The sequence below is a fragment of the Mercenaria mercenaria genome, chromosome 3 (assembly GCF_021730395.1).
Source record: "Mercenaria mercenaria strain notata chromosome 3, MADL_Memer_1, whole genome shotgun sequence".
In the NCBI taxonomy this organism is placed as follows: domain Eukaryota; kingdom Metazoa; phylum Mollusca; class Bivalvia; order Venerida; family Veneridae; genus Mercenaria; species Mercenaria mercenaria.
Genome location: NC_069363.1, coordinates 42,585,253 through 42,601,411, shown reverse-complemented (window position 1 = coordinate 42,601,411; position 16,159 = coordinate 42,585,253). Strand labels below are relative to the sequence as shown.

At 33.9% G+C, this 16,159-nt stretch overlaps 1 protein-coding gene and 1 long non-coding RNA gene across 3 annotated transcripts in view; both read left to right on the top strand.

Moving 5' to 3' along the window:
* Nucleotides 1-11,969, top strand: part of LOC123524965 (uncharacterized) — a 36,168-nt gene extending 24,199 nt beyond the window's left edge. For both annotated transcript variants that reach the window (XM_053538289.1, XM_045303612.2), the window contains 2 exons: nt 1,858-1,989; nt 3,723-11,969. In XM_053538289.1, coding sequence (XP_053394264.1) covers nt 1,858-1,989; nt 3,723-3,799 — 209 coding nt within the window. In that variant the 3' untranslated portion in view covers nt 3,800-11,969. The remainder of the gene's footprint in view (nt 1-1,857; nt 1,990-3,722) is intronic.
* The window catches only part of LOC128555578 (uncharacterized), a 201,837-nt gene that overhangs the window by 156,787 nt on the left and 28,891 nt on the right, over nt 1-16,159 (top strand). The gene's annotated exons all lie outside the window — the stretch shown is intronic.

The window sequence follows — 16,159 nt, the reverse complement described above, 5'->3', positions numbered from 1 at the left end:
CAAAATGGCCACCAGAGCTGAAGGTATACATAGGGGGGGAGACGTATGTTTTTGTGACAAAAACACCTAGTTTTTCTGTGTTTCTTCAGAAACAACATCGTCCATCAGAGGACATATTTTGCACAAATGTATCTGATAATTAGTGTGTCACCTGTAAGACCCTAAAGCGTTGATCTGAGGTCAAGGTCACTCTTGGTGGTCAGAGGTTTTTATATTAAAATGGCACTGTCCGTCCTTGCATGTGTGTGCGTCCACAAATTCTTATCCAGGCTATAACTCTGCCATCCATAAAGGGATTTTGAAATAACTTTGATAAATGTTCACCATAATGAGACAACGTACCATACGCAAGACCCAGACCCCTAGCATCAAGGTCAAGGTCACACGTAGAAAAATGTTAACAGGGTCTGTTTCGTGTACGGTTCATAACTCTGTCATTCATCAAGATATTTTGAAATTACTTTGCATAAATGTTCCCTATAATGAGATGACCTGTCAAGCGCAGGACCCAGACTCCTAGCTCCAAGGTGAAGATCACACTTAGAAGTCAAAGGTTAACATGGTCTGTTTCTTGTCTGATCGATAAAACACTGCCATTTATCAAGGGATTTTAAAATTACTTGTGTAACTTGACACAAATATTAACCATATTGAGATGGTGTGTTGCACGTATGACCCGGATCTCTCGGGTCAAATTGAAGGTCACAAAATGATTCTTACCTTAACTATTTTGGCATATTTTGCACAGACAACTATAGCATTCTTGGGCACACTTCAGAGGCATTTGTCACTAATAGTGACAGCTCTTGTTTCAGGATCTGTCCATAGCTCTGTCATCCATCCAATTATTTAGTATTTCTTGGCACAAAAGTTCATCATAATGAGACAGTTTGTAATGCAAAAGACCCAGGCCTATAGCTTCAAGGTCAAGGTCAAACTTGGATCTTATTCAAAGATACATAGCTAAACTGTGGAATTTTTTTATTTCTTTTTTGTCGGCATTCAGGGCACAGAAGTTTTGCATGTAAGCAGATTTCTCTAAAACATCTAGGCCTAATACTTTTAAGCTTCATACTTGTATTCAGCATCATGAACTCAAATTTAAAAAAAAAAAGTTACAAACACATTATAACACTCACGTTTGTGGGTAGCTACTTTAGAACTACTTTAGTTAATTCAGTGTCGGCAAAAACACAACCAATAAATATTTTCATTCTTTTAATTGGTTACTAACAATTCTAACCGACATGTACTTAATTACATCATAAGTCAGGTGATTAGTCTTCATTTAATTATTCATTTAACTTGACCCCTCAGATGTTACTAGCTACTCAAGATATTCTCAGTTCTCAAAGTATACTGGTAAATAAACAACCACTCTTGTTATCTATCATGCGCAACCTTTAATTGCATCGATTTTCGGTGTTAACATAAGAATTTTGAGCCCGTGAGAAAAGTTCCGATTGGCAATTTTTGCATTTATTGTTTTTGGTTTGTGCCACTTATATTCGCGAAAAGAACAGTTTTAGTGCCAGAATTATTTTTTTTGTAGCAATTGTTGCCATTGGTGACTGACAACAGACCTGTGGTTGTTGTGATACACTTTTATAAAGTTTTCCTGGAGTGTGTTAACTCTGGGTATTTCCACTTTGGTTATGCTGCACAGTTGTCCAATTTCAGTTTTAATCAATATTTACACATTTTCAATAAAATAAAATAAAATGTTTCCTTATATTTTCACTGCTTGTATCATATATTATGTATTGCTATTTTCTAACATCTTACTTAGACTTTGAAGTGTTGCATTAAGGAGTGTGTTAGCATGAAGAAGTGATATTGTCACGTTTGCATTTACAGTTGTTAGAGAAAAATCTCCACTGCGAGGTAGTCGAACCAGAGGTCGTAATTCTCCAGTTGTTATGGAGAACTGTGAAGAGTCCCAAGAAAACAAACGAACCACAAGATCAGCCAAATCTAAGGAAACTAAAGGTATGTTGTTGCAGAAAGAAATAAAAAAAAAACAGTTCTTTTAAACAGTTTGTTTAATTATATAAGTGTATAAGACATTTAGACCTATTTATTTTGGTTTTAGACAAGGTTAAAAAAGTATTTTTGTGGGAAAACCAAGGAATTTTTTATGCCTCAGAACTATCAAACCACTTGCTGATAGTACTTACTGAGTACACTACCCCTACTGACTTTGGGGTCACCAGGTCAAAGGTCAAGGTCACAGGGGCCAATGTTAACTTTTTGCATGAAGGCACTTTACTCGCGAACCACTGCACCCAGGACCTTCAAACTTCACATGCTGATAGTACTTATTGAGTACACCACCCCTACTGACTTTGGGGTCACCAGGTCAAAGGTCAAGGTCACAGGGGCCAACGTTAACTTTTTGCATGAAGGCACTTTACTTGCGAACCACTTCACCCAGGATCTTCAAACTTCACATGCTGATAGTACTTATTGAGTACACCACCCCTACTGACTTTGGGGTCACCAGGTCAAAGGTCAAGGTCACAGGGGCCAACGTTAACTTTTTGCATGAAGGCACTTTACTCGCGAACCACTGCACCCAGGATCTCAAACTTCACATGCTGATAGTACTTACTGAATACACCACCCCTACTGACTTTGGGGTCACCAGGTCAAAGGTCAAGGTCACAGGGGCCAACGTTAACTTTTTGCATGAAGGCACTTTACTCGCGAAACCACTTCACCCAGGACCTTCAAACTTCACATGCTGATAGTACTTACTGAGTACACTACCCCTACTGACTTTGGGGTCACCAGGTCAAAGGTCAAGGTGCTGCGGGGGCATTTGTCACCATTAGTGACAGCTCTTGTTAATTTGTTGATTTTATTGTGAAAAATGGGGAATTATCACAAAACTACCCTACAGTTGGAGTAGATGGGTTGGCAGATGGATGGTTTTCAAGAAAGTTGGAGTTGAGATGTTGAAATGAAACGTGGCCAATATGTAGCTTATAGTAAGACCAACATCGGGATTGAATTTGGAGCCATTAGAATCAAGGTCACTGATTAAATCTGTCTGCTCAATAACTTTGGATTGATGTACTTATACATAATACTCTGCACAGTCGCTGGGAGATTATATGGCAGAGGTACAAGTCATGTGAACAGTTGAAATAGATCTCATGAACTGAATGGTTAAAAGAATAAAAATGACTACAGTGTTTTGCTAAAAAATGAAAGAAATACTCCAAATAACTGGTACAGTAGCCACTCATTTGCTGTACAGCAGGTGTGGATTGTATTTTAGGTTGCTGTTACCTAGTATTAAAAAATTCATGCAATAATTCCTAATTAAGAATGAGATATTGTGATTAAAGTTTGTATGCCAGTAGCATACTAGGTCAGAAAAGTTGGGATTGCTTTTATGGCCATTTGTGTCATGGTCAAGGTAAAAAAACACCCCTGGTTTTCCAGAAATGTTCTGGTATCTTGTTTGGTTTTTAGCTCTCAGTCCATGTGTAATATGTCATGGAAAACTGAAAAGTAAATGAAGACCACAGTCTTATTCTGCTGTAGCTAAGACTCGCTTGATCGAACCAATGGCCTCTGGATCAGGCACTGCAACACTCTGTCTCGGAATGTTTCATGTTGGCCACAATGTGTAGTTCATTACATAACAAATGCTTTCCTTACCTGTAATGTATAGTTTAATTTGTTTTTGATAGAAAAAAAATTCTTTATTTTAGCAGAGGGAACTACTGCACCAGCAGGCAAAGTTACAGCTGCCAATAAACGTCGAAGAACATCACAGGATCATAGGTAGCAGTAGTTAACAGGATGGAGTTGGTATACCAGTCACCTGTGTCTAGCATGAGAATGCAGTAGATATCTGAGGGTATCAACACCTCGATCAAGCACAATTGTAGAAGATGGTATTAGGAATATGTGAAGCAAGGGATACATTGCATGCAAGGAAGGAGGGTTAAGGAAGTGATTCAAGATAAAGTTGATGTTTAGCAGAGTTGTTACACATATGTTGTTTTAAGGTGGTATTACAGGAATGTTGGTCGCAGGTTGGTTCTTTTGTAAGTGCTAGAACTTGAGGGAGGTCAGGAATGATCTGTGCCTCGAGAAAAGTGAACACATAGTTGCGCGAGTGCAGTGCAACAAATTTGATGAAAAAGTTTAGGCGTAACAATACTTTGTTTTGAGGCTGCCAATGATAGCTTCTTTAAAGTGTGATACTATTTGCTTCATAAACACAGGATGAGGACCTTACATAGCGCTATCACATAGTTAACATATAAAATATGTATAAAATGCTCATTGTATTGCATATTTCTCATTAAACAATTTCATAGGTGTTATATATCCCATATTAACTTTCATAGAGTTGTTAATAGATAACAGTTTGAGAATTTTCTCATACAGATTATCAAGTTTTCATAATACAAATTGTTTTTTTGTTTGTTTTTTTTCCCTTATGTTGTACATAGCATCTTTGTAAATTGGCAGTAGAAAAAAAATGCAGTCATTTTTGTTATATTTTTTCATTTTCATGCTGTAAATAAAAGTTGTACATAGTATGAACACTAATCATATTTAAATATGTAAACTTAACATGAAAATGAAATGGTGAAATATTCCTATATTATTTGTCATGAAGAGACGATTTTTTCATGGCCATTTTGTGATTTTGTTTGTTACTTTATGATTTTAGAGATTTAGATTAAAGCATCATATAAATGACTCTTGTTACTGATGTATAGTGTTGAGAAGTATATAGGATATCTATACATTTACGCTGTTATTTAAGTCTTCTTTTTTTTCTTTAAATCAAAATAGACTCCTGTAGTGTGTATAATGTTTTTGTATCTCTAATTTTGTGTATACATCTTACGTCCTAAACTTTTTCTCTTTTTTATTCCGGAAGGGAGGCATATTAGTTTTCAACTGTCCATCAGTTTGTTCGTTCGTTCATCACAATGATAACTTTCTGCATGAAGGCACTTTACTCGCGAACCACTGCACCCAGGACCTTCAAACTTCACTTGCAGATAGTACTTATTGAGTACACAACCCCTACTGACTTTGGGGTCACCAGGTCAAAGGTCAAGGTCACAGGAGCCAATGTTAACTTTTTGCATGAAGGCACTTTACTCGCGAACCACTGCACCCAGGACCTTCAAACTTCACATGCTGATAGTACTTATTAAGTACACAATCCCTACTGACTTTGGGGTCACCAGGTCAAAGGTCAAGGTCACAGGGGCCGATGTTAACTTTTTGCATGAAGGCACCTTACTCGCGAACCACTGCACCCAGGACCAAACTCCACATGCTGATAGTACTTACTGAGTACACGACCCTTACTGACTTTGGGGTCACCAGGTCAAAGGTCAAGATCACAGGGGTCAATGTTAACTTTTTGCATGAAGGCACTTTACTCGCGAACCAATGCACCCAGGACCTTCAAACTACACATGCTGATAGTACTTATCGAGTACACGACCCCTATTGACTTTGGGGTCACCAGGTCAAAGGTCAAGGCGCTGCGGGGGCATTTGTCACCATTAGTGACAGCTCGTTTCAGAAATTATTCTTGAAATGCCATTTTTAATTGATTTTTTGACATTTACCTGTAGATTGAATATTAGGAATCATGTGCTAATTACTAGTGATTGAATCTTTTTCTAGAAAGTATTAAACAGTGATATGATTTCTGGTCAGTTAATTTACTCTCAAATATATAAGTATATATTGGGACTATATTGGAGTCACTCATGCCTGCCCGTCCACTCCATATCTTTTTAACAGCTGGGAAGATGTTCATAAATTTGGCATTGATTATTAACATTTATTAGTATCAAGACATTGTGCAGATTGTACAACGTAGGTCACTAGGCCCAAGGTCAGGTCAAACTTCTGAGTCTAGTGTCAAATACCTTAACCTTGTGTTTGCTCCATAATTGCTTGGAAGATTTTCATATAACTTGCATCAATTGTTTAACTTGTTCAGACCACTTTCAGAATGCACAGTCCATGTCACTAGTCTGAAAGTCAAGATCACACTGTTAGGTCAAAGATAAAATAGGCTAACTTTGTGATTAAACTGCTTGGAAGATTTTTAGTAAACAAACAGTTGTTTACCTCATCAAGATGACATGCAGAGCACATAACCTGGGTCACTAAGGCCAAGGTCACTTTTAAGAGGTCAAAGATCAGATATCTCATACTTGCGCCAGCTACATGTTCTTAACCACCTGAAGGATTTTCATAAAAGTAGTACCATTCAAGATTACATGCAGAGTACACAACTCAGTTCACTAGGTCCAAGGTCAAGGTAACACTTCAAGGTCAAATACATGATCACAATATTTTACTTTCTCTATCAAAAGTGTTGTCTTGGGGTGTTAATAACATTTAATGATAGCTATAGTTGTTGTTTAAAAATAGTTTTCATGACAGAACCAGTATCTGTTACAATTGACAGAATCAGTCAAATTGTAGGCTTGAAACTGCCACACTTCACAGTAATAAGTAAATTTTGCCCATTAATGATTGGAAATATTTTGATCGATATCCTATTGTGTGACTTTAAAGGCATTATATATTTTGCAGTTATTAACATCTCTTTTGAAACTCACATATTGAAATGTATGTGTTAATGGACAGAATGGCTGTTTAGTGTACAGTTTGAGAAAGGTCATGTCTTTGTTGTTAATATAAGTTTAAAATAAGTGATGATGAAACTTAAAATGATTTATATGAGAAAAACAACAATGTGTATCAAACAGGTGAAAGCAAAGATGAAATTATTTTTTTCTCAGAGATATACAGGGCATTCTTTGTACATTTCCAAGAAAATATTGTTAATGGAAGGAAAGGTGAATGATTACAGTGTCTTTTGTTGAGACTTTACATCCTAAGAAAAAAACACCTTGTTTTGATATTGTATATCATGGAAGGTGTTGGAGAGAAGGCCTTTTCTACATTTAACATATTCAAGTTAGATGTCTGGTTAAATCAACTGGTAAAGTGCAATGTTGTATGAATGCATGGTCAAGGTTAATATTCTCCAGTACATTTCAGAAGACGGTTTGGCTGAAGTCACATGTCCTCTATTTGCAGTTTATGTTTGGTAAGTTGTCAGTCAGTGGCAGAGACTGTGGGGATGACAGTCAAACAAATATTTACTTTAAAAAAATGATAAAAATGATAAGAAAAGATGTAAACTAAAAAGTTAATTATGTTAAAGTATGTTGTTTGTTTTTGTTCCATTGAACTTGGTGACTGGTCACACTTAAATTATTCTACTAGTTGTTTATCAGTACAAGCACTACTAGTTGTTTATTGGTGCAAGAACTACTAGGCCTCTATCTGTTAACGGTTAATTGTCATGCATCGGTGCAAGGATTACTGGTCGTTCATCCAATCAAGGACTTCTAGTTGTTTATAGGTACAAGGACTACAATTTGTTTATCGTAAAAAGACTATTGTCGTTTATCTGTACAAGGACTAATGGTTGTTTGTCGGTACAAGAACTACTGGTTGTTTACCAGTACAAGTACGACTAGTTGTTTACCAGTACAAGTACGACTAGTTGTTACCAGTACAAGTACGACTAGTTGTTTATCATTATAGGAATATTCAGTTATTTTATCCGCTAATTATTCCATATCACAGGCTATGTGCTATCATATATTCAATAAATGTTTCAATTTCAATGTCTTTGTTAAACAGATCAAATAGCTTTCCTTTTGTTGTGGTTGGTAATGGGGATTTTAACATTTCACACGAAAAGTGATACTTAAATTATTTTTTAAAATCTTGAAGTTATTAGTAATATTTTGTTTCTTATCACAGCCATAATGCTATCACATATTCAAGCATAAGTTTCTTAGTCAAGCAGTGTGTGGAGCATTCTGGAGAACTTGTTATTCTTACATATGTAATAAAACAACCTGCAGATTTTGGGCATAAAAGCATTTGTTAGTATTGGAAGGAATAGTATAATTATTTAAAAAAGATTTTTTTCTTTTCTATTTTGTGTACATACAGATGTAGAAAATTGAAATATTGATGCAGTATTAACAAATATTTACTAAACTGATTCATACAGGATTAAGTTATATATTTTGATTGTTGGTTCGATTTTTGTTTTAATATTCAGAGGAAGTGGGGGGGGGGGGGGGGGGGGGGGGGTGACATTTGTTAATTGAAATAAGCTGATTTTTCTTCAACAGTGATGATTTTAAAAACTATTATCAAAGACGCCTTTTTACTATTGTAGTGGCAGTGTTGTTTATACAAGTTTGTCATGCACTACACTATGTTTCTGCATACATCTTGTTATCTTCTAGTTTTCTTCTTTCATTCTTACAGTTACCTGTTGCTTCTTCCTTTTCATCCATCTTCTCTTCGTCAAATTTTATGTGATACATATGTTTAAATCTGATAACTTTTACATCTTTTAAGGAACTTGTTATATTAAATTTATTTGCTGAAAATGCCAGTGCTGTGTAGTGGTATAAGTTCAACTTTAATCAGGCAAGTCATTCATTAATACATATTTGAGTCGTGCCGTGGGAAAACCAACATAGTGGCTTTGCGACCAGCATGGATCCAGACCAGCCTGCGCATCCACGCAGTCTGGTCAGGATCCATGCTGTTCGCGAACAGTTTCTCTAATAGCAATAGGCTTTGAAAGTGAACAGCATGGATCCTGACCAGACTGCGCGGATCCATGCTGGTCGCAAAGCCACTATGTTGGTTTTCTCATGGCGCGGCTCATTTGTCAAAATAGCTAGTAACTCTCCTTAGTCATCAAGTGTTAATCATGCTTCTTGCAAATTCATTCGCTTTTGCTGTATTTAGGTTGCACAGCCCTGAAATTTAGAATAATACTTGTTTCTGAGGTCCTCTGATTAAAAAAAAATCCTGTTTTTTGACTGGCTGTTGATGGTCGGTCCAATTATGGTGAGTGGAATAATTGTTACTTATCATGTCAACTATTTTAAATGATTCTGAACTGCCAGATGGGTTTTCACAATTCTTATTAAATAATACATTCTTGCACGAAACTCTGAGGTGTATTTGAATAGTCCCACATGAGCTCAATGTAGTGTGATAACTGGATGATTACAGCTTGTGATACGGACTTGATTACCATCAGGCAACATATGGTCTATAGATTGCCCACTTAAAGTTGTGTTATCACATCCAAACTTCAGCATAATACAATGTACTGTAAGTCCTGTTAAAATGTTCTTTTATAATGCATGCTTTCATTCTGTATGAAATGTAGCTAAATTGTAAATTTAACACCGGAAGGAGCTTGTTTATTAAAAATGTGATTGAAAGCTATAATTAGTTTGTATTCATATTCTTTGTTTCTTTACAAATTTTATTCTTTACACAAGTTTGAAACAATGATATTCTCCTCTTTGTCAGAAAAAGTGTACAGGCTTGAAAGCTTCAGCTTTGGGAAAATAATACCGGATGTATTGAAAAGTTTCCTTTGTAAAATTTAGTTTCATTGGGACACAAAAGTCATACTGATTTTATACTGTTCATAACTTGTTAAAACAATAAACTGTTGATAAAATAGGTTTTGCTTTCTTATTGAAGCTTTTAATTTTGACAAAATTGTGCAGAAAAACTTGTTTTTCACTATCAAAATGTATAAACTACTATTTAACAGTCATAATTACTAAAACAATAGTCAAAGAACATCAAACAAAATGTCTACATACACATAAACACCTTGCTTGAACGTCTTTCAAAAGCATATGTTATAGGGATAATTCTTTAAAAAAAGTTATCCTGCCGTTTTTGCCTTTGTTTTCATCAACATAATCAAATTATTGCACAATGTTGAAGCTTGTTTAAAGTTTTGTATTAATTAGTTCACAATTGCATACAATAACGTGGTTGAAACAGGTAAAAGAAAATTAGTACCAGGTCTTAGATTTTGATATTTATCTATATACTTTTATGATACGATTTTTCTTCTTCAACAGGTGATTATATCAAGGCACATATATATGATTTTAATGAGGATTAGTTTTTTTGGCTGAGTTATTAGCTTTATAAAATCAGTAAAATTTGTGTCCCCTTAAAACATTGCATTGATGAAGTTGCTTTCATTCTTTAGTGTTTGTTTCTTACCATTTGACACCTTTTCGTATCACTTAATTCTTTCTAAGTGCTCATATTTATTTATATCGAAACTTTTCTGAGAAAACTTTAATAACTAGCAAAATCAGTTCAAGGAAATTTAGAATCTGCAGCCCATATTGTGTAAAGGATACCATACTGTTCAAAAGTAACTTGATATTTTTATGACTGTAACTTGCATGATAGTTCTCTTCTTTTGTTTAGTGGAATTTTAAGTAGAACTTTCCTCAGTATATTTGGCAGACCTGTTATTATTTATTTGGACCTAAAGCTTTCAGTAGTTTTTGTTTTGAACAAGTCATTAATATCCATACAATCGGGATTTTATAGGGTGATGTTATTAACAACAGATGTAATAGTGATAATTCTGTAATACGTATTTGATATAAATGTCTACACAAAGTGTGTTTTTTAAAGACACACACCAAATATAGCTGTTTACTGCTGCTTCCTGCAAGGGATTCTTTGATAAAGTTATAGCAACAACTATAGTAGTTTCAATTTTTTTTTGTTTTATGCGAAAAAATTGAAATTATGTGTAATCTAAAAATTCATAAATACACAGACAGACAGCAAACAGATATTTAAAGGAAGTTGAAAGAAAAGTCTTAATATAAAGAAAGTTCTTAAGAGGTTAAAATTGACCTAATTTTCTCAAAGAAGGGCTTCAACTCCTAGAAAAAATATGTCTTCATTTTAGCAGGCTATAATTTAGGGCCTTACCAGAATTTTTATTAAGTTTTTGATACTTGCTGGTATAGAATTTTTGCCTGTTCTTCTGTTTTAGCCAAAAGTATGGGAAAAACTCAAAATGTCACTTTGTTAGTGCTTTTATTACTTTTAAGGTAAAGGACACTTTAAAATGGTAAATATTTAATATTTGTAATGGTACCTGACATGAAGGATTTGGTTATATTTCAGTAATTGTTAAAGGTTTCAAATAGAAAACATCAGCATTTAAAACGAAAAAAGTGGTCTATGTTTATAATACAATTGTATAGACTAGTCTTTCTTTTGAAGTCACTTTATTTATAAAGTTGAGAACCTTTATCAGGTGCTTGTTACTATGTTCTGGAAGTTGCTTCATGTGCCAGCACGTATACCTGTTTCGAATTTTCAGTCTCTCACGAAAAGTAAGATTATTTGTTTACTTGACACTATAATTTCTTTGTTGTGATTTGATTGCTGTTACTGATGAAAGCTTTAGGTAGATTTATTTCTACAGCAATAACTGACTGTTACACATTGTATATGATCAGAATGCAGAATGATTATAGAATTTGTGATTTTTTGTTATGTGTGAAAAATGTAATTTATGAAAGTAGTGCAAATTGGAACTATTTTCTTTTACATTTAAACACAGTTTTATATTAATCTTTAATTCTACCAGTAAATATAAACAGATCACATACATCATTATTTCAAGTTCTTCAATTAAAGGGGCATTACATTTCATTCTGTTCGTAATTTTCTACCTGGAAATGGTCGTTTCATACTTTTATTACTAAAGTATTCTTCTTCACTGATTGAAACCAAGATATTTTTTGAAGTGAAAATTAGTTCTTCAGCTTGTATTATATGTCAGCTTTTATCAGTTTATAAAAATCTGTCACATATATAACAATGATATCACAATACATAGTGACCCACTCCCCAGTGTTGTTTTCTGTCCAACTTCATGCGTTTCACCTACTTCATGTTTTATTTCGGGATATCTATTTACATGTAGAATTGTTAAACTTTGTTGCGGTGAAAACTTATTTCTGTTTATGTACATTTTGTAAAGATATATAAAGTATTTGCCGTACAAAAACCTCCTGGTATTTGTTTTTCTATTGAATCCGTATTCCCCACAGCATAATTATGTTAAAGTTCCATAAGGTTCTTAATTTTTTTGTTAAAAACAGATAATGCTGCTATCCAAATAGAGACTACACACTGTTGACTAGTTAGAAAAATGCTACTTTCACATGAAATTATGAAGTCATGGTCACAAAGGGAGATAATGAAAACGGTGCATTTTATAGTATTTTCTTTTATGTTAATCATATAGTCAAACCTATGACAAATACACGAGAAAACAATTATCAAACATTGGATTTAACAAGAAATTAATATATTTTATGTTTATAACAAAAAAAAATGTGGCAGCCACATTTTAATCAAAGGCATTATGACCCTTTGAATATTTGAATACAAGGTTAGTAGACCAGTCTGGAGGCTTTAGGATCTGACTGGTAGAATTTGTGTGCAGGCTTGTAATCTGCATTACTGAGATAATTTCTGAGTCATTTCTCCAAACTAATTGTACGCATTTGAGCCAGTTATGTTTTTAAAACATGAAAATGAGCTGTATTTTTCATTAAAAGGGAAGGCAATGCTGTTCTAGAGAACATTCTGTCTGCTTTGTCTGGTTAAATCCAGTGGTGACAGAATTTTCAAAATTTGCATTTGGATTAAAAAATGCACTCATGTTTAATGTTACTGAATGTTTTCTAGTTTTTGAAAAAGAATTAGCGACATTTTTCACACGACAAGAAATTAACTTCTTTAGATCTTAAAAACTACAGAAATTTGTAATAAAAGAACATTAACTTGTGCTGAGAATTCAGAGTTCAATGATAATAATGGTATCTTTCTTTGATTTCAAACATGTGTCACTCTGAAAAAAATCAAATTAAATGACTGTATAGGATAAGGTCAGAAATCAAATCTTCTTTGTTCATATAAAAAACAACAAATCATGTGTCTGTCGATCTTAGAGACATCACTTTTCACTAACAGTTTTCATGAAAGTCTATTTCATAATAGAAAAAATAAAAGAATAGGGTGTTGAATATTCCTAGTGAAATGCCAATCATGTGTTTACCAAAAATGCGCATATTTAACTCTCTCCGCACAATAACACCACTTCTGGTTTCAATGCAAAACTTGCCATGTGGTTTGTGAATATGAAAACCATCTCATTTATGCGATGTATTTAGTGCGAAAATGTGATTAAAGCATCTTCTACACGAATTTGATGCAGAAAATGAATTAGATCTATTATTTGGCTTTTCGACTACACCACGAGACTTTCATCAAATACTGACCTTATCCTAAACTGCGGTATGTAAATTATTTCCTCAGACGGGCTGTCAAAGATCACCTAAATTTTCTATTCTATGACTAGTGTCTGGAAACCATTTCCGCGTCTGACCGTAATAAACAAAATATAGGAGTCCTACAACAAAGGAAACTACATTGCTGAACGGGACTGGTATTATTAAGATGATTTTCACTTAATCACTCGAACATACAATTATACCTCAACTGCCAGTAACGTTCCATGTAAATAAACTCCAGATATTTTTGCTCTGTTGAATATGCCATATAGCCAGTCTGAAAATTTGACTTCATGCTCTGGACTTTCACTGCAACACTACACATATGAGTTAAAACTACATTTTATCGCTACGAGTATCGTTATTTTCAATGAGAAATGGGGTATACACAAGATTTAAGCTTTAAACTAGTAGTGTTTGGAAGTTCACTCTATGACATTTCACCAAAATACGCAATAGTAAACACAATTGACTCAACGTCAACGACCTACTCGATGAATATAATGATGCGTGGTTACATCTTTTAAGTAGTCAAATGTAAAAACTATAGTGACATCCTTGCTGATTAAAGCAGGTTTTGGATTATGAGTTATGGAGGCTTGATACTGCTCTTCGACAAACCATATGAATTGCTGACGTCAATAACATCCGGGACATGCGACGATCTCGTTTCCAGTCGATATCTTGATAAAGAAAGCAACTATTTTTCAAAAGAAAAACTATTTCAAATAGATTAAGAGTTCTTGTTGAACTGCTAAATTGTTAAGAATACAGACTGTTAAATATTTAAGGTTCTAAATTACTAAATGTTTAAGGAAACGGACTACTAAATGATTAAGGTTACAGACTACTAAATGTTTATGGTTACACACTGCTAAATTTTAAGGTTATACACTGCTAAATCTTAAGGTTACAGACTGCTAAATTTTTAAGGTTACAGACTACTAAATGTTTATGGTTACACACTGCTAAATTTTAAGGTTACAGACTGCTAAATTTTAAGGTTACAGACTACTAAATTTTAAGGTTAGACTACTAAATGATAAGTTACAGACTGCTGAATTTACGTTACAGACTGCTAAATGTTACGTACAGACTGCTAAATTTAAGGTTACAGACTACTAAATTTTCATGGTTACAGATGCTAAATTTTAGGTTACAGACTACTAAATGTTTACGGTTACAGACTGCTAAATTTTAAGGTTACAGACTGCTAAATTTCAAGGTTACAGACTGCTAAATTTCAAGGTTACAGACTGCTAAATTTTCAAGGTTACAGACTACTAAATGATTTAGGTTACAGACTACTAAATGTTTATGGTTACACACTGCTAAATTTTAAGGTTATACACTACTAAATTTTAAGGTTACAGACTGCTACATGTTTACGGTTACAGACTGCTAAATGTTTATGGTTACAGACTGCTAAATTTTAAGGTTACAGACTGCTAAATGTTTATGGTTACAGACTGCTAAATTTTAAGGTTACAGACTACTAAATGTTTATGGTTACAGACTACTAAATTTTAAGGTTACAGACTACTAAATGTTTATGGTTACAGACTGCTAAATTTTAAGGTTACAGACTGCTAAATGTTTATGGTTACAGACTGCTAAATTTTTAAGGTTACGACTGCTAAATGTAAATTTATGGTTACAGACTGCTAAATTTTTAAGGTTACAGACTACTAAATGTTTATGGTTACAGACTGCTAAATTTTAAGGTTACAGACTGCTAAATGTTTATGGCTACAGACTGCTAAATGTTTATGGTTACAGACTGCTAAATTTTAAGGTTACAGACTACTAAATGTTTATGGTTACAGACTGCTAAATTTTAAGGTTACAGACTGCTAAATGTTTATGGTTACAGACTGCTAAATTTTAAGGTTACAGACTACTAAATGATAAAGGTTACAGACTGCTTCATGTTTACGGTTACAGACTGCTAAATGTTTATGGTTACAGACTGCTAAATTTTAAGGTTACAGACTACTAAATGCTTACGGTTACACACTGCTAAATGTTAAGGTTACAGACTGCTAAATTTTTAAGGTTACAGACTACTAAATGATAAAGGTTACAGACTGCTAAATGTTTACGGTTACACACTGCTAAATGTTAAGGTTACAGACTGCTAAATTTTTAAGGTTACAGACTACAAAATGATAAAGGTTACAGACTGCTAAATGTTTATGGTTACAGACTGCTAAATTTTAAGGTTACAGACTACTAAATGTTTACGGTTACAGACTGCTAAATGTCTATGGTTACAGACTGCTAAATTTTTAAGGTTACAGACTACTAAATGTTTATGGTTACAGACTGCTAAATTTGAAGGTTACAGACTGCTAAATTTTTAAGGTTACAGACTACTAAATGTCTATGGTAACAGAATGCTGAATTTTTAAGGTTACAGACTACTAAATGTTTAAGGTTACAGACTGCTAAATGTCTATGGTTACAGACTGCTAAATTTTTAAGGATACAGACTACTAAATGTTTACGGTTACACACTGCTAAATTTTAAGGTTATGATACTAAAGTCTACGTACACCTATAAATTTTAAGGTTACAGAGCTAAAATGTTTAACGGTTACAGACTACTAAATGTTAGTTTACGACGTAATTTAAAGTTACAGACTGCTAAATTTTTAAGGTTACAGACTACTAAATGTCTATGGTAACAGAATGCTGAATTTTTAAGGTTACAGACTACTAAATGTTTAAGGTTACAGACTGCTAAATGTCTGGTTACAGACTGCTAAATTTTTAAGGTTACAGACTTCTTAATGTTTACGGTAACACACTGCTAAATTTTTAAGGTTATAGACTACTAAATGTCTACGGTAACACACTACTAAATTTTAAAGGTTACAGACTGCTAAATGTTTACGGTT